The sequence below is a fragment of the Tamandua tetradactyla genome, chromosome 8, assembly GCF_023851605.1.
Source record: "Tamandua tetradactyla isolate mTamTet1 chromosome 8, mTamTet1.pri, whole genome shotgun sequence".
NCBI lineage: Eukaryota > Metazoa > Chordata > Mammalia > Pilosa > Myrmecophagidae > Tamandua > Tamandua tetradactyla.
Window position 1 is genome coordinate 74,632,394 of NC_135334.1, and position 22,877 is coordinate 74,655,270.

The 22,877-nt window shown below is 35.2% G+C and overlaps 1 protein-coding gene across 6 annotated transcripts in view; it reads right to left on the minus strand.

Annotated features, from left to right (window-relative positions):
• Nucleotides 1-22,877, minus strand: part of NUP98 (nucleoporin 98 and 96 precursor) — a 195,109-nt gene that overhangs the window by 68,225 nt on the left and 104,007 nt on the right. For all 6 annotated transcript variants that reach the window (XM_077113751.1, XM_077113750.1, XM_077113749.1 and 3 more), the window contains exons 17-23: nt 20,421-20,534; nt 17,903-18,041; nt 16,638-16,815; nt 15,674-15,838; nt 7,297-7,479; nt 6,333-6,489; nt 4,231-4,660 (exon numbers count right to left, since the gene is read on the minus strand). In XM_077113751.1, coding sequence (XP_076969866.1) covers nt 4,231-4,660; nt 6,333-6,489; nt 7,297-7,479; nt 15,674-15,838; nt 16,638-16,815; nt 17,903-18,041; nt 20,421-20,534 — 1,366 coding nt within the window. The remainder of the gene's footprint in view (nt 1-4,230; nt 4,661-6,332; nt 6,490-7,296; nt 7,480-15,673; nt 15,839-16,637; nt 16,816-17,902; nt 18,042-20,420; nt 20,535-22,877) is intronic.

The following is a 22,877-nucleotide window of genomic DNA, read 5'->3' on the forward strand; positions in this document are numbered from 1 at the left end:
GGATCACATAAAGCTGAACGGAATGTCTAAGAACAGACAGACAACAAATTCATCCAGCAAGAAAACCCTAGATAAAAGAAGTGAAAGCAATCTCCAGAATAAACTAATTAAGGTAATTAAATGCCTAGACGCCACACTAAGAAAAGTGAAGATATGGCCCAGTCAAAGGAACAAACCAACAATTCAAAGGACATACAGGAGTTTGAAACAATTAATTCAGAATATACGAACAGACATGGAAAACCTCATCAAAAATCAAATCAATGAACTAAGGGAGGATATAAAGAAGGCAAGGAAAGAACAAAAGAAGAAACTGAAAGTCTGAAAAAACAAATCACAGAACTTATGGGAATGAAAGACACAGTAGAAGAGATGAAAAAAACAATGGAAATCTACAATGGTAGATTTCGAGAGACAGAACATAGGATTTCAAAACTAGAGGACGGAACATCTGAAATCCGACAAGAAACAGAAACTATAGGAAAAAAATGGAAAAGTATGAGCAGGGACTCAGGGAATTGAAACACAATATGAAGCGCACAAATATACATGTTGTGGGTGTCCCAGAAGGAGAAGAGAAGGGAAAAGGAGGAGAAAAACTAATGGAGGAAATTATCACTGAAAATTTCCCAACTCTAATGAAAGACTTAAAATTACAGATCCAAGAAGTGCAGCGTACCCCAAAGAGAATAGATCCAAATAGACATACTCCAAGACATTTAATAATCAGAATGTCAGAGGTCAAAGAGAAAGAGAGGATCTTGAAAGCAGCAAGAAAAAAGCAATCCATCACATACAAGGGAAGCCCAATAAGACTATGCACAGATCCTCTCAGCAGAAACCATGGAGGGAAGAAGACAGTGGGATAATATATTTAAATTATTAAAAGAAAAAATCTGCCAACCAAGAATTCTATATCCAGCAAAACTGTCCTTCAAAAATGAGGGAGAAATTAAAACATTTTCAGACAAAAAAATCACTGAGAGAATTTGTGACTGAGAGACCAGCTCTGCAAGAAATACTAAAGGGAGCACTACAGACAGATACGAAGACAGAAGAGAGAGGTGTGGAGAAGAGTGTAGAAAGGAAGACTATGAGTAAAGGTAAAAAGAAGGAAAATTAGATATGACATATAAAATCCAGAAGGGAAAATAGCAGAAGGAAGTACTACCCATGCAGTAATAACACTGAATGTTAATGGATTCAACTCTCCAATCAAAAGACATAGTCTGGCAGAATGGATTAAAAAACAGGACCCATCTATACGCTGTCTCTACTCAAAGGACACGAGGCCAAGGACACAAATGGACATTTACACATCAATGTTTACAGCAGCATTATTAACAATTACCAAGTGATGAAAACAGCCAAAATGTCCATCAACAGACCGTTGACTAAACAAACTGTGACATTTACATAAGATGGAATATTACGCAGCTATAAGACAGAATAAAGTTATGAAGTATGTATCAACATGAATAGACCTTAAGGACATTAGGCTGAGTGTGATAAGCCAGAAACAAAAGGACAAATACTGTATGGTCTCACTGATATGAACTGACATTAGTGAATAAACTCGGAATATTTCCTTGGTAACAGAGACCACCAGGAGATAGAAACAGGGTGAGATATTGGGTAATTGGAGCTGAAGGGATATAGACTGTGCAACAGGACTGGATGTAAAAACTCAGAAATGGACAGCACAATACTACCTAACTGTAATGTAATTATGTTAAAACACTGAATGAAGCTGCATGTGAGAATGAAAGAGGGAGGAGGGCTGGGGACATAAATGAAATCAGAAAGAAAGATAGATGTTAAAGACTGTGATGGTATAATCTAGGAATGCCTAGAGTGTATAATGATAGTGACTAAAGGTACAAATTTAAAAAAATGTTTTCACATGAGGAAGAAAAAAGGAATGTCATTACTGCAGGGTACTGAAAATAGATGGTAATTAATATTTAAAAATTTTACCTTATGTGTGAGACTAAAGTAAAAAATATTCGGTACAAAATTTATATTTTGACTAGTGCATTTCCTAATATAACTTATGTAGACAGCTTAAATGAATACCGTAAGTACATGGAACCTTGAGGAGGGCATGAGATTTTGTATGTTTGTTCACAGTGATGTCCTGATAAATGCCACAGTGAATAAAAAAGTATTGGCAAAGTCTCCTTCAGGGAATGGTGAGAAAGGGGGAACATTCAACTTCCCCAAGTTGAATTCTTGATACTCTAACAAGCAGTGTGGACAACCAAAGCTATAGGCTGAACTGCTAATCTTGGGGTTTGTTCATATGAAACTAAAGCCCACAAAGGACAGGTCAAGTCTACTTAAAATCAGGCCTAAGGGCAGGCCACGGTGGCTCAGCAGGCAGGAATGCTTGCCTGCAATGCCAGAGGACCCGGGTTCGGTTTCCAGTGCCTGCCATGTATAAAAAAATAAAAATAAAAAATTAGGCTTAAGAGTGACCCTGAAGAGAACCTCTTTTGTTGCTCAAATGTGGTCTCTCTGTTTCTCTCCAGGCAACACAACAAGCAAAATTACCACCCTCCCTGTATCTGCGTGGGACATGACTCCCAGGGGTGTGGACCTACCTGGCAACGTGGGACAGAAATCTTGGAATAAGCTGAGATTCAGCATCAAGGGACTGAGAAAACCCCTAGAATGAGCTGAGACTCAGCATCAGGGGATTGAGAAAACCTTCTCTACCAAAAGGGGGAAGAGCAAAATGAGACAAAATAAAGTGTCAATGGCTGAGAGATTCCAAACAGAGTTGAGAGGTTATCTTGGAGGTTATTCTTATGCATTAAATAGATATCACCCTGCTAGTCAAGATGTAATGGACAGTCTGGAGGGAACTGCCTGAAAATGTAGAGCTGCGTTCCCGTATCCAGGTTTCTTGAAAATGACTGTATAATGATACAGCTTTCAGAATGTGACTGTGTGATTGTGAACCCTTGTGTCTGATGCTCCTTTTATCTACCTTATCAACAGATGAGTAAAACAAATGGATAAAAATAAACAATGAGGGGAACAAATATTAAAATAAATTTAGATTGAAATGCTAGTGATCGATGAAAGGGAGGGTTAAGGGGTATGGTACATATGAATTTTTTTTCTGTTTTCTTTTTATTTCTTTTTCTGAATTGATGCAAATGTTCTAAGAAATGATCATGACGATGAACATGCAACTATGTGATGATATTGTGAATTACTGTTTATATATATAGAATGGAATGATCATAAGTTAAGAGTGCTTGTGTTATATATTTTTTTAAAATTTAAAAATTAATAAAAAAAGAAAATTAGCTATCAAGCTACAAAAAGGCATGAAAATATTAAACACACATTACTAAATGAAAGATAGTCTGAAACGACTACATACAGTATGACTCCAACCATATGATATTCTGGAAAAGGCAAAAACCACAAAAACAGTAGAAATATCCGTAGCTGCCAGGGGTTCAGGGGAGAGATAAGTGGAGCACAGGGCATTTGGGGGGAACTATGCTATATGACATTATAATGGTGAACACACAACATGAATTTGTCAAAACGCATAGAAGTGTGTAACACAGAAAGTCAACTCCATTGAAAACTATGGACTTTAGTTAATAATAATGTTTCACCAAATGTAACAAATGTACCACACTAATCCAAGAGGCTAATAGAGCAAACTATACATTTAAATTTAGGAAAGATGTTATTTATAGTCACTACATTTTTTCTGCACAATTTTTGTATAAATCTAAAACTGCTTTAAAAATCTTTTTTTAAACTTGAAAAAATTAAACAGGAAAATACATATTAAATGTTTTACATAAAAATACTCTATACATACTGGCTGATAACTACTAGAAAAGCGTACAGAATCTAAAGGCAGATGTATAAATTATTCACAGAAATAGAAGCATACATGAACATTAATGGTGCAAATTGTACAGAAACGTATTCATGAGACGCCTGATACTCTTTCAACTAAACTTTATAATTAGGTAAGTATTACACACTTGTCATATCTGATTGTCCAAACAATTAATTACCTTATTAATAATTTCAATTTGTAATTTTACAAATAGCTTATGCTGTTTAAGATTACTCTAAGAACATACCCAGAAAAATTACAAAGCATGGTCCTGTTCTTGGGTTTCTTGGTAATGAACAGCTTTTTCTCATCTACCATACTGCCTTTCTTCAAAAACATCAAGAAATGTGACTCACGATTTAACAGCTACTGGATTTGGCAGGAATCCATACTCCATAGAATCAGCAATCTGATGATTTTCCTGTTCACAGAAGCCATTCAGCTGTTCTCCGATATTAGTGAGAATCCAATTGGGGCCCCAACCAACCCGAAATGAGCGTCCCATAAATAAGGCCATGTCCATCAAAAGTTTTCCCTTGCCATAAGTGACAGACTTTTCAAGAGGGACAAGTCCTGGCTGCCTACGTGTACCCACTGTTTTCAAGTGAACCTCAGGGGCTGGGCTAGGCACTGTAAACACAGAGATAAGGGGTGGAGGGACAGACCAAGGGGATGTGGATGGGATATTCATTAAAGATGTTGCTCTGGAAGTGTGACATTCTTGCACAGAGGCACTTGGTGAAAGAAAAGCTCCACTTGTATATTTTGATTGCAGTAACCCACCAACTGAAATGAGGGGAGGAAAGATTTAGGAAATACAGTCAATGATTTTTTGAACAAAAAAAATCAGTGAGCACAGAATCACACACATTTCTATCAAACTAATGAAACCAGATATAGACAGCTATAAACAGATGCAGATTCTGCAAAAATCACTCTTTTAACCAGGAAATCTAGGCAGAAATTCTAATGATTAGTTCAATAACAATAGCAGTATCAATAATATTAATAGAAAAGCTCTACTACTGTTATTTAAAATTATCTCGTTCTTATCTGCAGCATATTGTATAAACTGATTATTTCTTTTAACTCTTCAGTAACTTTAAATGATAAACATAACTATCACCCTCATTACAGAGAAGAGAAAACAGGGCTCAGATAAGTGACTTTCCCAAATCCACAAAGATACTAAGTGGCAGGAAAGGGAAATAAGCCCAGTTAAACCTGACACCAATGCTCATGCTCTTATCAGAATCCCAAATGTAACCCTTTAGTTCACACAAAAAGTTCTTTAGTACACAAAAAACCCTCAAATTCCAATTTTTAATCCTAAAACTAAGGAAATGAAATGAAAACACAGAGGTATCTTGTGAGGGCATATGTGCTTCTCAAAAGGACAGTTCTTGTTACTTCTGCCTATTTTTCAATTTTATAGTTCCCGTCTATAGCATGGAGTTACTAAAGTTGTACGACATTTGTATGTATTGCTCATTATGGAAGACATTATTATGAAAGTTTTATACTTACATTATTTGATACTTACAGATTATATTGAGTAAACTATTGAAAATATATATATTTAAAAACAAAGTGAATAAGGACACAAAATAATTGAAAAATAGACATTTAATTTTTTTTAATTTCAGGAATTTATTCTATCTAATATTACTATAACTGCCTATAGTTTTTTTAAACCATTTTTTAGTTGTAAAATACAGACAAAGAAAAGAAAAAAAGCAATGATTTTCAAAACACACTTTTTTAAGGCAACAAATCTTTCTGGTTCCTCTAGCTTTCAAATGTTTTGAAATGATATTTGCTTAAGTCCTTTGTTGACGTCAATACTCTATATCTCTAACTTCATGTAGTTTACAAGTAGAGTTGAAGAGAAAAGCAAAAGCATTAAAATCAAACACTTGGTCACCTCTCTGGGTATTTGTGAAGGTTTAGAAAAAAGCATTACTGTAACAAGTTTTGTACACTTTGAGAGGCAATATTTGTTTCTAGAAGGCAACAGGGATGTTAGAACTGCACAGAAAGAGTACAGTACAGGACAACTTGCTGATTTCTCTAAGTACGGTTTGATGAAAATTAGGAATTCTAAGTTTACCATCTAACTCACATTCACATGCAAACAAAAGTATGGCCCCAAATAAAGCAGAAGTGTTTTTTCTCTTCTTCTGCACTGGCACCAGCAGAGCTAATCATAGCTTTTAAAAGCTGGTCATGCAATAGACATTAAGAATGCCATTTTTCTTAGCATCCTTATGTCACAGGTATGGCCTTTAGGGGACTATTTCCCAGAGAAGTCGACTCAGCTCAGAAGAAGAAATTGTATAAACTGATTATACTGTATAAATTGTATAAACTTTCAATGATAAATATAACTTCATAGTTATGAAGCAGGACTCCACAGCTCCACAGCTTTCTTGTAAAACAACATCTTATTTTACAGTACCTATTGAGCGGGATTTCGACGAGTGAGACGCTGAAATGGGGAGTCTGGGAGAACAAATTTCTTGAGAAGTATCTGCTTTGGAAGGAAGGCGGTTGAAGCGTTGATCCAGGACCATATCTACATCTTCTTCATCAGCGAGCAATGATGCTTTCATGATCTAAAAAAGGCAATTATCTATAGAATGAATGTGCTCCCCAAATCGCAAAGGCCATAAACGAAAAATGCAGTTTACAAAGATCAATAAACTACTACAACGCTGTGTCAGAGTTAGTATTACATTCATATGACTGATTCTATTATACTGCATGTCTGTATTTACAGTCTCACTAGAGACTGGCACACAACAATTGCTCACGTTTGCTGAACGAATTATTTAACACTCAAATGTAAGCCAAAAGGTAAATTCATAACATACCAAAAGGCATGGGCATGAAGTTGAGGCAGAGCTTAAAGTAACCTTAGCTCCCAAGTTTTATTAACTTTTAACTTTTGTGGAGCAATTTACAAAGCCTCAAAAGCACCCTGTGGAGTAAACAAGCAACATTTTATAGTTAAGAAAATCAGGGCTCACAAGGTGTTAAATGACTTGCCTAAAATCACACAGCAATGGTTAAAAACTGGGACCAGGGCAGGCAATGGTGGTACAGTGGCAGAGTTCTCACCTGCCATGCTGGAGACCCCCGGGTTCGATTCCTGGTGTCTGCCCATGCAAAACAAAATGAAAAACTGGGACTAGGATCCCACGTCTCCTGAATTTTGTGTAGGTAAGGCCTGAAGCCATGTCTTCTGATTCTGGTCTCTCTGAATAGGAATATGAGACCCAAACACTGGCCATTTCCTGTTTTATCTCATTCCAGTTAGCACTCAATGCTCTTGAGTGAATAATCAAGGCCTGATGCTATACAAGTTCTCAAGATAAAATACTTTGCCCTCCTGTTGACATAAGGATGGGTTAGGATTTCACCTGTAAGACATGTGGATTAATTCCCAGAGAAGATGCAATATGTGTTGAGGCTGACACAGGTTCTTGATCCTCAGGGATGCTCTCTTCTAACATAGAATCCAAAACTGGCTCCTGGGTGATATCTATCATGTCACTGTCCAATTCCACAACCCTCCCTAACTGTTCCACCTCTGGGCTCTTGCTCTGTAGAAAGATTAAGGAAGCAGTATTAAATTATAATAAACAGACATAAGGCTTCCAGACCAAATCCAGTTTACTCACTATATGACAAAGCATTATCAGATATCAGATTCTGCACAATCTGTAATGAGATGAGGCAGCATATTTGCTAAAGAGGATATGAAAATTATTCCAAAATTCCCACATAAGTACTAGATTATTTGGTTCTCTAGGAACTTATTAAAGTCAATGATCCAGACTGAAGCAAATGGTGGTCTTGACACGCAAAAATTATGCCTTACCTGATTTAGCTAGCAACTATAATTTTCCGATTTACACAGGTTTACTTCTGCCTTGTAGCCAGAAGTCATTGGAAAAAGAGAACAAAAGGTTGATCAAATCTTCAGTAACTATGCATTTTCTTAAAGAAAACATCTAGAACTCAATTTCTGGTTGCTACAAGTTTAGGCCTTGATTTACCTTTTGGGTGACTGAATCCTAAGGACAGGTGGGGTTCTATCTGTGCAATAAACATGAAACATATAAGGAATGTCTACCCTATTTACCAAAAGTAAAAACAAAGTAATATTAGAAACAATTTTAATCTGAGAATAATCCATTTATGTTTAAAAGGGTCGAATTATATTTACATTTATTCAGCAGTTGTAAAGACAGTTAGCTATAGTTTGAAAAGTCAAACACTCATAAAATTGAAGTACATACTAAAATAAATGGTTCAGCAAAATTTATTAAATATGCCCAAAGCTTACATATGACCTGGTAAAATGTTTAATGACTAAAACACTTTATAAAACATTTTCAAATCAAAAAGTCTACCAATTATTTTTCTTATCATGATATCATTTGCACCTTTTTATCCTCACACAATTTTTGTTCCATTTTTTACAAGTGGCATAGTATGCTAAACTTCAAATGCATTCTAGTGTACAACAGGTAGTAGAAAGAAAAGGTTTTCATGATTTTTTGGACTAAGAAACAACCATTAGTGTAATTTTTCAACTTTATCTTGAATGGTACTCCCATTTACAATCTCAGAAAAACTTGTGTTGGACATTTGGTGAATTGCTACTTAAGATGTGAATGATCCCCAAGGACTGCTCTAACAAAATTCACAGAGGCTATATAATGGTTCAAAAGCAATGATGAAACTGTATTTCACCTACTGGGGAGGTTACAGGTTGTTCTCACTGCTTGTATGTTTTAAAATGCTGAAGAAAGGGAAAAGAAGAAAGAAAAAAAAAGATTAAGTCCTGGTGATGATGATTGCATTTACAATTAAAATAATTCTAAGAAAACACCTTCAAACACTCATACCACAGGTTCCCTAAAATGTCCATTTTTAACATAGTAATTCAACTTTGGAAAAGTTCTTTTACTCCTGATCCTGTCAACCTGCCAGTTAGGATACCCTCTACTGTTGGGTTCCTGTAACACCCTATTTACACTTGTTTTATATCACATCTCACAATGTATTATAATTTCTTGCATACATACAACAGCATATCCCACCAGATTGTCAAGGCTTGAGAACAGGGATTATAGCCTACAGTTTTCTATATCTCACACCAAGCACATAGTTCAGTTCAGTTCAATATTCACTGATTGCCTAATGCCTGGTACATAGTAGAAAAAGCAACTCAAAAATATTAAAGAACAAGAAGAAGTAAGGATGGGAGGGAAGAAAGGAAGGAGAGAATGGTTCCAACTTACTACTCAACAAAGGAACAGTACAAACAGGAAAAGGTGCGCATATATAACACTTTTAGGCAAAATAGGAAGATATCATCAAATACTAGACTGAAGATGTAAGGGTACTAGCATATCTTTTAGAAGAATGTTAAGATCAAGGTTTCATTTGTTCTACCCTCATGCACAGACTTCAAAAGCTACCAGATATAATTATTTAATTAAGTGGACAAGAGGAAATTACTATGAAACTACGAGGATGTGGCATGTTCCTAGAAACCTATACATGAATTTTGTTAAAGTATACATAAACAATTGCAATGAATACCCTGCAAAAAGTCTCTGAAATTATTTTCAAAGATATCTTAGGTGGTTGAGTCCTTCTTCAAAGTTAGAACTGGAAAGAAAAGTACACTAATAAAAAATGATGCTCAGAGGAACTTAAATGGGGAAAAGAAAAGGAAACTACCTCCCATCCCATTCCTGAGAGGTCTATGGAAAAGAAAAGCATGAACTGGGAGAAGCCAAAAGGATATCATTTGTACTTTCCCCTTCCTAAACAGTAATCTCTTGAATACAGGATCACATCTTACTTATTTCTGAACACCAGTATGGTGTCTGACAAATACCAAAGTACACAGACAATATCTGTCAAACAAATACGTGAGTATATGGAAGGTTGAGATAAAAGAATTATGACTATGGTTCAATGACTTGAGAACCCTCTATTCTCCAAGTCAAAAGAATCTTCCTTATACAAACAAAGCTGCCAATACCCTAAAGATAAAGCACCGCTTAAATCAGTATAGTGAGGTATATCAAGATATCCTATTTAACAAACAGTGAACAACCAGTCCAAGATCAAACAGATGTTAAAGTAATTCATACTGTCCTCTCGGCCTAATAATTTGATCCAGTATAACTACTGCTCTTATTGCCTCCAAAACAACCTGTTTCCTAACTGTACAGAGCAATATAGATTCATTTTGCTTGAAAATCAGCCCTCTTGATAATATTATGCCCTTCTAATGAGAAATTCCATGCCAGGGTTTCAAGGGTCATTACTTACAAATACGTACGAACAAATGTGTCTTTTGTCTACACATACACCCAAGGGATACTGGATTACTATGGGAAGATAGACCTCAATATTTATAATTTTAATTGGACATTAAAATTAATTTTAAAAAAAGATTTCAGGCTGATGAACTAAGAAAATGAATCCATCCTTCAATTATATCTGGGAAAAAAGCTTGTGACAATAAAATTATTGCGTGTGTAAAAAAAAAACCATAGAAATACCTGTATTTTATATTAAAATATATATATTTTACATATATTCATATAAATATTTCATTTTATAAATATTTCCATTTATATAGCTGCCATTTTATTTCAAATAAAAGTATATGGAACATATGAGATTTTCTTCTAATTATAATCACTTTTTTCCTTCTTTAAAATTAAAATTATTTGAATAAATGTTGAGTTTCTGAGCAATTTAACTACTCTCCCTTATAGTGCTGAACAGTAGTTAGACCTCAAAATAAGACTCCAACTCTGCAAGGAAAATTATTATCCTCCCTGCTACATGGGATGCTATATCCAGGGGCAAAAGTCTCCCTGACAATGTCGGGAATGACTCTCTGGGATGAGTCTGATTCTGGCACCATGGGACAGACAATGCTTTCCGGACCAAAATGGGAAAAAGATGTGTAATAAAATAAGGAATCAGTAGCTGAAAGAGATCAAATAGAGGCAAGAGGCTATTCTGGCTACTGGAACATAGATTTACAGTTTCAGATACTTCCCCTATCTTGTCACTCTAATACACCTAAACTAAAAAGGAGATATCTATATAATGCGTTTCTTGAAGATGATTGTATAATGATATAGCTTTTGCAATGTGACTATGTGATTGTGAAAACCTTGTGTCTGATGCTCCTTTTACCTACAGTATGGACAGATGAGTAAGAAACACAGATAAGAAATAAATAATAGGGGGAACAAAGGTTAAAATAAATTGAATAGACTGAAATACTAGTGGTCAATGAGAAGGAGGGATAAGGGGTATGGCATGTGAGTTTTTTTTTTTTTTCCTTTCTTTTGCTGGAGAGATGCATGTGTTCAAAAAGGTGATCATGGTGACGAATATATAACTATGTGGCGATATTGTGAGCCGCTGATTGTAAACATGTCAAGAATGTTCTATGTCAAGAATATTTATACATATGCTTGTTTATAATAAATAAATAAATAAATAAGAGGCTACATTGGAGGTTACTCTTAGGCAAGCTTCAGTTAGACAGTGCTAACTGCCATGGTTTGTTAAACCCCAATGGACATCATTCCCTGTAGACTCTCAGGAACATTTACGGCTCAAACTAAGACTCTGTAAGTTTCATGCACCTCCCTGGGAATGTGGGACATGACTCCCAGAGATGAACCTGGTCCTGGCATCATGGGATTGAGAAAGACTTCTTAACCAAAAGGGGGAAAAATGTAACAAAATAAGGTTTCAGTGGCTAAGAGATTTCTAATAGAGTCGAGAGGTCACTCTGAAGGTTACTCCTATGTAAGCTTTAGCCAGAGACTGCAAATTGCCATGGTATGACAAGGCCTATCGAACAGCATTCCTGGAAATCGTGAAGAAAACTCAGGGCTCTAAGACTCTAGAACTGTAACCCATACTAAACTTTGATCTTTGCTCTATAACTACTTGCTAAACTGTACTTTGAAATTTATAACTTTTCTGTATATATGTCATATTTCATAATAAAAAAGGTTTTTTTTGAAAAAAGTTTCATGCACTAGGTTTGCCTTTCTGGAACATATAATTTCTGGGGTGTTCCTAAATCAGACAAATCCTGAAACTGAGAGGGATTAGCCTCTTCAAGATTACCAATCAGTTTCATCTCCCTATCCTTTAGTGTGGCCATCCCCTCTCAAGAGGAAAAAGTCAGAATGGGAATTACCAAGAGATTCCTACGGATTGGGAGAAGGATTAAAGGAGAAAAAGGAGGTATAACAGAGAAAATAGGCTTTAACAAACGAGTACAGCTGCTGATAATATTCCTTTCTAGCCTCCAGTGTTTTGGGAGCATCTAGAAGGAAAAATCTGAGATGGTGAAATAATAGTCCAGGATGAACTCTGGCATCTGTTCTATAATTACTTGTTGAAGTGTGCTTTTAAAATTACTGCTTTTTTCTTTCTTTGCTTTGGGTTTATATTTTACAATGAAAACACATTAAGAAATAAATAAGTAAGACCAAAGTAAAAGTTACATGTATCTTTATCTGAGTGCCAATGGTCTGAGGTCTGAAATCTGATTACACATACAGGAAAAAGCTTTTAAAAGATAAATATTCCAGAGTCCCATGCCAGATCTATGGAATCAACTCCAGCTCACTGGGGTATTCTGAAGAAGCCGCTGGGAACTGGATCTCAGACCTATGATTCTGGAAACATTGTTTTAATTATAGAACAAATTTTTCTAAAACTATCTTAATTCATCTGAGATGAAGGTTTTTCTGCCAACATTTTCTCTAACCTAAAAGGGTATAGGAAGCTGGATTACATGAAAATGTAGTTACCTTTAGGTTTTTTGGTTGTTTAGATTTAATTGCTCATTTAACAGCAAAAGCAAGCTGGAAAGGAGTCTGAGGATAATATGTAAAAGGTAGTGGGATAAACTAAGACTACCTACGATTATGCCTAAAAGTTACTTCCAGAGAACTTGTTGCTCAGATGTGGCCTCTCTCTCTCTCTGTCTCTAAGCACAACTCTACAAGTAAAATCATTAACATCATCCCATATCACCATGTGAGACATGACTCCCAGAGATGAGCCTGGCCCTGGCACCATTGGATAACGATGCCTACGTAACCAAAAGGGGGAAAATAAATACAACAAAATAAGGTATCAGTGGCTAAGAGATTTCCATAGAGTCAAGAGGTTGCTCTGGAGGTTACTATTATGCACATTTCAGCTAGATTTTGCTAACTGCCAGTATGTCAAGCTTCAACCAACAATATTTTTGTAAACGCTAAAAAATACCCAGGGCTCTATCTGAGACTCTGTAGAAGTTTCACTCACTAAGTTTATTTTTCAGAAACTTAAAAACCTCCAGATGATTTGTAGGCTAGATAAGCCCTGAAATCCAGAGGTACCAGAGAGCATCAACCAGTTGCATACCTCTACCCCATAATGCAGACACCCCTTTCCAACATGAAGAAGTTAGAACAGTCTGTCAAATATCCTTAAAGATTGGGAGAAGGATCAAAGGAGGAGGAATTGTAACCAAGAAGATAATGATTCAGTAATCATTGTAACAGAGAAGATAGGTTATATTGACATTTCTTTTTAGTCTTCAGTGTCTTAGAGCAAGCAGCTAGAAGGAAATACCTGAAATTGTGGAGCTGTAACTCTATACCATACTTAAAAATATGTTCTAAAACTACTTTTTAAAATGTATTTTGAAATTACCGCTTTTTTGGTATATATTTCACAATACAAAATGTAAAAAAAAAAAAAAAAGGGTAGGAGGATTAATATGACCAGTAAACAAGCATATATCCCTTCCTAAGTACCTAGAGAAAAATTAAAAATAAAATAATAGAAATTCTGAGGTTGTATATGGGAAAAAATACGATAAGAATACTATATCATGGAAATCAGCCTCTTCAGGTGGCCATTTTGATGCTGGGCTAAGGTGAATGTGTGGCCTGTTCCAAGTTTATTTAGATGGTTTAGTAATTTTCCCCTTGTAAGACAAAAAATTAGGGTCTTTGGTGCTAACGTTTAAAAACTGCAACCACTGGCATTTTCCACCTACTTCATCTGGGTCAGCAGGCAGTATAAAAGGAAGGATTCTTTAGAGTTTCACATTACTGCTCTAGTAAAACTAAGCTCAAGGCCTTCAAAAATAATTCAAGTTAAAAAAAAACCTAAGGCCTAGTATATATGGAGACCTTTACCCATTTCTGCTATCCCCCAACTAAAACAACAAAGACCACTCACTTCTTCAGTTAAAGGAGATATGCTGGAAAAGTTTCCTAGTCACTGTATTCTATTTGCCCATTTTGAATCTCTACTACTTACTTTCTTGTTAGAATCTTACACTTCTGAATGTTTTCCATTCTTGGTTTTTCAACAGCTAAAGTGTTGTTAGAGGGTTTTACAGTCCTCTTCTATTTGTATTCTAACAAATATCATATAAATGTGCCCAAATATGAAGCTTTTCTTTTTCAGATGTATCTTTAGGGTCCTACACATTACATTCATTAGCAAACAAGAAGGTTACCTGACTGTTCCCCTAAGAAATACATGTAATATAAGGTCAAAAAACACTTTAGAAAGAAAGGGCTTTAACAAGGCATAGGATTCAGACAAAATGAACACAGATACTGGGGGAAAAAAACCAAGTCCATTTTACAGCATTTCTTTAGCTCAGAAGAGGTTTCTTAGGAGTATTCTAAATGCTACAAAGATTATACAAATAAAAGTCAACTTAGATTCAACTTCCACTTTATCATACCCTCCCCTCACCTGTACGCGCAAGCATGAAGATACATAGACAACATTCTCCAGAAAATGCCTCCCAAGAAAGAATTTAATAAAACATAAAAATTGCACACTTCAGCAGCTATAAGAATTGTAGTGCAGGATATTCCAAAGGTCCAGCTTTTAGCAGCTGAGAGGTAGAGGGTGCTTTACAAAGAAATCTTATATCAAGAACTCTTCTTTGAGGGAATGTGGCAACAAAGAAAAAATATCTTTATAACCTGATGAAATAGAAACATGATAAAAATTAAAGTAAAACTCTTTATGAGTTGGCATTCAAGGAAACTACCTGATATTTAAATTACAAAACTTTCCCTGTAAGGCAAAAGGTCTATACTAGATAACAATACTAAGAGAATGATACAAGTAATTGCAATAAACAGTGCAGCACCTACTCTCCCCAAGCCAAATAATTCATTTGTATTCTAAAACTTTATTTTCATAAAGATATGTATTGTTAAAATACAAATATGAAGAGATCACTTGAAGTATAAGTAAATAACTTAAGAAAAATGGAGCTAAAAACCTTTGCAGAAAGCTAATTTAATTTCTTATAAAACCATTGGAAGTAAAGAACAAGATTATACTGCACATCGGGTAGTCAACAAAAGTTGGAATTACTTCTCATCAACCCACATGAACAAAATGCTATATTAGGTTGATCAAAGAACAGAATTCAGCAAGTCCAAATGAAAAAGAAGGTCATGCTTAAGAATGACAATCTGTAGAAGGAATAATCCAAACAACAAGAGAATTCTTTAAATCTTAAGTAAAAAACAGATGCCAGCACCACCTCATACCCTCCCTTGTACTTGTCTCAGCATGATTGCCAATATATTTGTACTCTTCAAAGTTCCAGAGGTCATAAAAAAGCTTTGTATTAGCTGAATGACTTGCTTTCAACTTCTGTCTCAAGGATTCCATTCAAATTCATTGTCCTTTCTCTACCTGGGTTGGAGGTGCTGGTTTGCCATTAAGAGCCATCTGGAATGGGGTGGTCTGGCCTGTAGGAGGCACAGGGGCAGTCTTCAACTTTTTTGTACTAGTTTTGGAAGGCCGCTCTTCCTCCTCTTCATCTGAATCTTGAAGGCCATATTTAGAAAAATGGGAGACCTAAGGAAGAGGACAATTCAACAAAATAAATTTTAATACTTTTATATTTAGAAGAGTTTCCACAATACTTGCTCTTGCAAAACCTTGCAGGATTACCTAAACAGAGAGAGAAAGAGACAGAGGAAAGGGCTGGGTAGTGGGAGAAAAGGTGAGGGGGGAGGAGAAATAACAGAGTAAATGAGAACAAAATACCTAAGATGTAGATAATGTTTGATGCATATATTAGTTACATAATTTCTAAATTAATATATAAAAGAATGTCATTTTAGATACCATTACTAATATAGAAAATTGAAACCAAAACAACTCTTATTATTTTCACATCTAACTACTGCTTAGTTGTTCTCTTCCTATCCAAGAAGCTTCAACAAGTTGTAAACTCAACTGGCCTAGAAGAGGAAGAAAACAAGGAAGGCCAAAAGTCTTAATCTCTCCATTGCAGAAATCTTTAAAAGTAAGAATGACAACTATTTAGGAAGAGTTGATCTAAAGAGAGACTAAGAATTCTGCCTCATGAATTTTTGAAGTTCCTAATGATGCCCCACATAAAAAAAAACTATATATGTGAACTAAGCACTCATAGGATGGGGTATAGAGTTTGAATTACAGCCCATAAAGTTTATAGTAATTCATCACTGCTCTGGGTTTTAACAGCTGGGTAATTTGGAGCAAATCATATGTATTTCCAGATCTGTTCCCTATTTTGTAAATATAAAGAGTATGGAAGGGAAGAACTCTTCCAACACAAACATTTTGTGACTGCAGTTCATTAGAATGAGAACTGAATGAATAGCTTTACCTTAAATACCCAAGAACCAGTTTCAGGCCGGTACTCTTTGAACTGAGCTCCTTGTTTCCTTGAAACTGCTTCCAGTCTTCCCTCATAATTGATATCAGCAAGTCGATCTGGACTCTTTATTAAACAACGAGATGTTTTATCTGTTGGCCAAACTCCATCAAGTGTAACTTCAGCCTTCCTGAAAAGTACAAATAAGTAAAGCATAAATACTTTAGGTTTAGGATCAGAAACCAAATAACATGTACACTGCAAAGCAAGGTAGTTATTTTACCTTAGAATTATTCTACAAGTTTTTCAAAACTTGAGACTTGCCTCCTCAGGTAATAAGCTTAAAAATAAGGAGCTAACTCTACATCAACGAACTCAATATCTGGTTCTGGAGACAGACTGCATTTATTTCAAACTACCACAGTATATCAATTATTTCCAATCTAATTTTAATAACATTTAAGTTATGAGTCATTGAGCAAGTTATTTAGATATAGTTCAATATTAAGAATTCTTTAGTTTAAGTCTTAAGTATTATTGTACTTAACAAAAGTCATAATGATAGCTATGGTTATTTATTAACAAATGCTTGCCAAATTAAGTAGCAGGAACATCACAGTATTAATCATTAATAATCAGAGTATGAAATGATCACAATAGTGGTAATGTAGTCCTTCTCAAGGTAATATCTGACTGTAAGGACTGTATCTATTCATTTTTTATGCCTTACTGCTGTACAGTAACTAGAACACGACTAAGTACTCTGTCACATTAATAAATAAAACTAATAAATATGTAAAGTAAAAACTAAAGATTGAATACACCAGGACTGCTATTCCAAATGTGGCTATGAAATTTCATTTTAACTATGGTCCTTTTACCTGCCTGAAGAGATATTAGAAGCTAGGATATTGGGATAAAATACTGTGAAAAATATTGGCCAAAGGAGAAACAGGGGGGGAAAAAAAAACTACTAAAAAGTATGCAGAGGCCAGCACGTTTTTTAGCAGTTGAACCTGATAACTGACTGATAATCAATTTCCCTGATATTCGAACCTGATAATGACGGGAAATTGGGAGCGACAAAAAAACATGGTGTTACATTTCTTTACCATTTGTATTTTCAAATAAAAATACAGAAACAATAGTCAAACACTACACATATATGTAGTCAAAAACACAAGTTGCAGATGAATGTATATTGTATAATCCCATTTGCATCTACCAAAAAAAGTGGTTCAGTTGGTTATTTTCTATGTATGTAAATACATTCATACCTATTTAGCCCTTCACCAACAGGGGGTTTTTGGTTATCATCTAAATAGACAATCACTTCTTTCCTTCGGATATGCACAATATCATCCAAATTTAAATTTGTCAAATTCACATCTCCTTCAAAATAGATTGAACCATAGCCTAAAAGTCAGAGAAAATAGTTAAAAACTCATCCTGTATGAAGGCAGATACATACTTCAGAAATCTAGTGATTAAACAATTAGAAGAAGCAAGCAGCTCTAAAGTTAAGATTTTAAAACACCTGCAACTTCTAGAGTGGGTTATTTTCTCCATAATATGATAAAAACATGGACACTGTAGGTGACATCAGTTACACTGCTATCTAGTTTAAAATCTGCATTTTTATCACTTCACAACATTCTTCTTAAATCTCTTCCTGAGAATCTACAATGCTGACTCTGTTCCTCTCTGCACCTGACAAGATGGCAGTGCAGCTGCACACATTCATATGTCTGGGTTACATTTATTGATCACCTACTGCAAAAGCAGTCTTCAGAGAACTTGTTAGGTGATCAAAATATTTCATATAATCGGAGGATAGACAGTACAACACCCACTTATGAGACAGGAAGCCCTCCTGATTATCAAGGGCAAAAGTGCATGTAGTAGCACAATGTTCCCATGAATTACATTGCCCAGCAGGTTACCAAAGAGGACTGCCACATCTGATTATCAACTGTGTATAGATGAAAGGAATCTGAGAGATCTGAATACAAAAGGTAGTAAAATTAAAAACAGCAAAGCAAAGACTGAATACTTGGGAGCTATGATCCACCAAACCAAATTTTTAATTATTGAAGATTCCTATTATGGGAATGATTCCGACTTTGAAACTCTGTGCCAGCAGTATATTAGGAGCTTCAAAGCATTGTTGGAGAAGTCACAGTAAAGCTGCATCCATTCACAGCTGAAGGCCAACAAAGATGAAGATCTTTACAGTGATGTTCTAGGATTTTCAATGAGTATGTTAAAAGTGAAATGTTTCACAGTTCAAGGCCGCAACTTTCTTTTCAATTGATTTGTTTCTGAATATCTTAAAAAATGACTGTACATGGAAATCAATTTTGGGTTTAGCAGAAGAGTTGATAAAAATTTTTGATTCAGAGAGCTTATGGGGTACAATAAATGCTATTAAACAAACTGGATCTCTTATTTTGCCCTCTTACAAAAATAGCAAACAAACAAAATAGTAGAAGCACAAAATATAATGATTTTTATATGTTTTGTAATAATCATTTCTTTTCAATGTTTAACCTTAAGATAATATTCAGTAATGGATAGTCTTCTAATATTCTTAATTATGATCGTAATAAATAATTACATCACTTTCAGGCCCAAGTCAATATATGAGCCCAATGAGACTTTTAAATAATCTTCCTCTTTATTAAGTGAATATGGACAAACGTCCTCTATTCAGCTAGACTACCTATTTTTCTAATCCAGGGCCTTTTATTGAATTACACATCCTAGTCACAGAAATTCATAATCTTGATTAGAAGTATTTTGATTCACACACACCCAAAGAAAACACGTATATATTAAATGGATAGAAACGAGAATGATTTATGGTATAAATCTTTAACATTATTCTTAATTTTGTTTATCTAGTTTACTTCATGAGGAAATCAGCTTTCTGCTCCCTTCTGGACAACTCTGCCTCTGAAAAATTAATTCTTTCCAAGAAGGACACTGTATGCTGTTTTTATCTTATGCTCACTTTGATACACATGTCTGCTTTATATGCACATAGAACCCAAACGTCAAATATTATATATTGACTTAGATGGGAAAAAAACAGCTTAAAAACCCAGAAAAAGAGAATTCTATTACGCTGAATTCCTTAAATAATACATAAAGTGTTCCTTTATCAGTTTTTCACTTATACGAGGATACAGGTAATTTCTATGTACAGTGAAATAAGTGTAATTTCAAACTTTTGGATATGCATCAGAAGAGGTTGTTTTCAAAATAAACAGGGGAATATAGAAATACAATTGAAATTATATATATATATACACAAAAATACATGTAAATATATATATGTATTTATATATATTATAAGGAATCTATAATGTTCCCATACAAACAATTCTTAGCACTGAGGCTACAGTACACATTATTTTTTTCAGAATATGGCGAAAAGAGACTTTTTTTCCCTAAGGAAATTGTAACTATAATAACTTCAAAATACAGAGCTGAATAAAAGGATTATCTGTCTCTATTCAATCCCTTCACTCAATATTTCTTGACCTTTCCAGTATTTTCCTTACTTGTGAAAAACTAAAATGGGCCAAATAGTCATAAAACCACATAGGTCTAGTGATTGCTTTGTTGTTCATCAATCAAAGTATCTACTCCTTAGACAAAAGAATTTTAAAGATGGGCCCAAATGTACAAAAAAAAAAGACACATTCTATTAAGCGGTTTTTTTTACTTACTTACAAAAGCACGATGCAGATCACTGTGGCTTATACACTTTGAACTCCAACTCTCACTTACCTTTACGACCAATGGTGAAGTCAGACACAATGCACTCTCCTTTTTCATTGGTAATTTTAGCAAGGTCATCCATAGATGGAATAGTATAGTAACCAATCTTGGTGAGAACAATGCCTTTGGCAAAGAAAGAAAAACATAATATTAATAGTGATAACTTCTGGGTAGAGGAGTTTTCATAAACCACTTTTTGTACAAAATTTTCCACAAAATGAGCATTTTACTATTGTCTACAAACACTATTTCTAGGAGATAGTATGTTTTAAAAAAAATTCCATGGTCCAATAAGTAGAAGAACACTCAAATGATACCCTATTATAGACTCTGACTCAAAAAAATGAAGACTTTAACTGTGATTAAACAAACTAGTGTTTTTCATACTTAATCAGCCATAGGACCATCTTTTTACATGATACCCAGTAACATCGTCCGGTATGAATGGCATTCCATAAAACACCCTCTGGGAAAGGCTTATTTAATCCAGGGTTTCTTTTGTTACATACACCCAGTGTAGAACAACTTGCCATGGCTTACTTAGTAATTTAGTGGCAGGAGTGAAGCTAAAACTTGAAATCCAATACTTTCTGTACTGCAACATACTGTCTCCTATAAACATCTTGCAATTAGAAATTTATATTTCCAAATGAGAACTAAAACCAAGATGAAAACTCCTACATGAAGAAGACCCATACACTAATGGAAGCTTAAAGGCTGATATGAGTGTTATTAAAAGCATCAACCTAAGGAGATTACAGGGATACCTAGAAATATTTTACTAGAAGCTTGGAGTCCAGCAGACTCTGCCATGAGATGTTAAGCAAGCAAGAATCTGGAGAGAGCCAAGGGAAGTCAAGAGATGACAGCCAGTTCTGGAGAAGTGAAGTGAGGAAGCCCCACAGGGACAGAGGCTGAAATCGATGAGGCCCAGAACAAGGGACCACCAGATGCCAGTCACGTGACTACTCAGCTGACAGAGGTGTTTCTGACCTATCAGCCTTACTTGAGTGAAGGTAATACGTGCTGGTGTCTTAACTTAGATACTTTCATTTCCTTAAACTATGAACTTGTAATTTAATAAATTTTCCTTTAGAAAAGCTACTCCAGTTCTAGTATATCGCATTTCAGCAACTTCCAAACTAACACATTTGGGACACTTAATGTGAAAGTACGACTCAGTTAGTTTTCATAGGACAATAGATAAACAGAACATGTATACAAAGGCAATAAAATAACTAGCATATCTGGTTGTGGTTTTGCACAAATGAGTACATATATACATATCAAAATTCACCAAAATGAACACTTATGTACACTTCACTATATGTAAATTTTTCCTCAGCAAAGATATTAAAAACATAAAACTAAAAAAAAAAAAAAAAAGTAGTAATATTCACCAAAATCCAACTGAGGAAATTATACAAACTACCCTCTCTGATCAGAACGGAATGAACCTGGAAATTAATAACAGGTGGCAAAAGGGAAAATTCACAAATATATGGAAGCTAAACAACGTACTCAAACAATTCGTAGGTCAAAGAAAAAACAGCAAGAGAAACTAACAAATACCTTGAGACGAATGAAAATGAGAAGACAGCATATCAAAAATTATAAAAATCAAGCAAAGGCAGGGCTGAAAAGGAAATTTACCACCCGAACAGCTTACATTAAAACAGAAGAAAGAGGGAGGGGCCAAGATGGCAGCTTAGCAACATGCAGGTCTTAGTTCATCCTCCAGAATAACTACTAAATAACCAGAAACAGTACAGAACAGCTCCTGGGACCATATCACTGACCAGACACACAGCATACCCCAGTCTGACCCAGCTGCAAGCCTCCCCAGAACCGTGAGTTCCCCAAGCCACGGGGTCAGTGCCCCTACTCAACAAGCTGCTTCCCAGAGGAGAAAGGACAGAGACTTTACCAGTACCAGGGGCTGGGCCCACCCAAACACCAACTATTGCATTAATTAACAAATTCTGACTACTAAAAATAGGCCCCCAGCTCAGTTAAACCTGGTCAAAGCAGAGGGCGTGCACTGGGCTGACGGAAAAAGAAAAAAAAAAAAAAGAAACAGAGGTTTTTGTGGCTGTGTTTCTAAAAAGACTTGACGGCCTTTGGATGGCCCAGTCAAAGGAACAAACCAACAATTCAAATGACATACAGGAGCTGAAACAATTAATTCAGAATATATGAACAGACATGGAAAATCTCATCAAAAACCAAATCAATGAATTGAGGGAGGATATAAAGAAGGCAAGGACTGAACAAAAAGAAGAAATTGAAAGTGTGAAAAAACAAATCACAGGACTTTAGGGAATTGAATGACAATATGAAGCACACGAATATACGTGTTGTGGGTATTCCAGAAGGAGAAGAGAAGGGAAAAGGAGGAGAAAAATTAATGGAGGAAATTATCACTGAAAATTTCCCAACAATGTATATGAAATGTACAACTTGTAA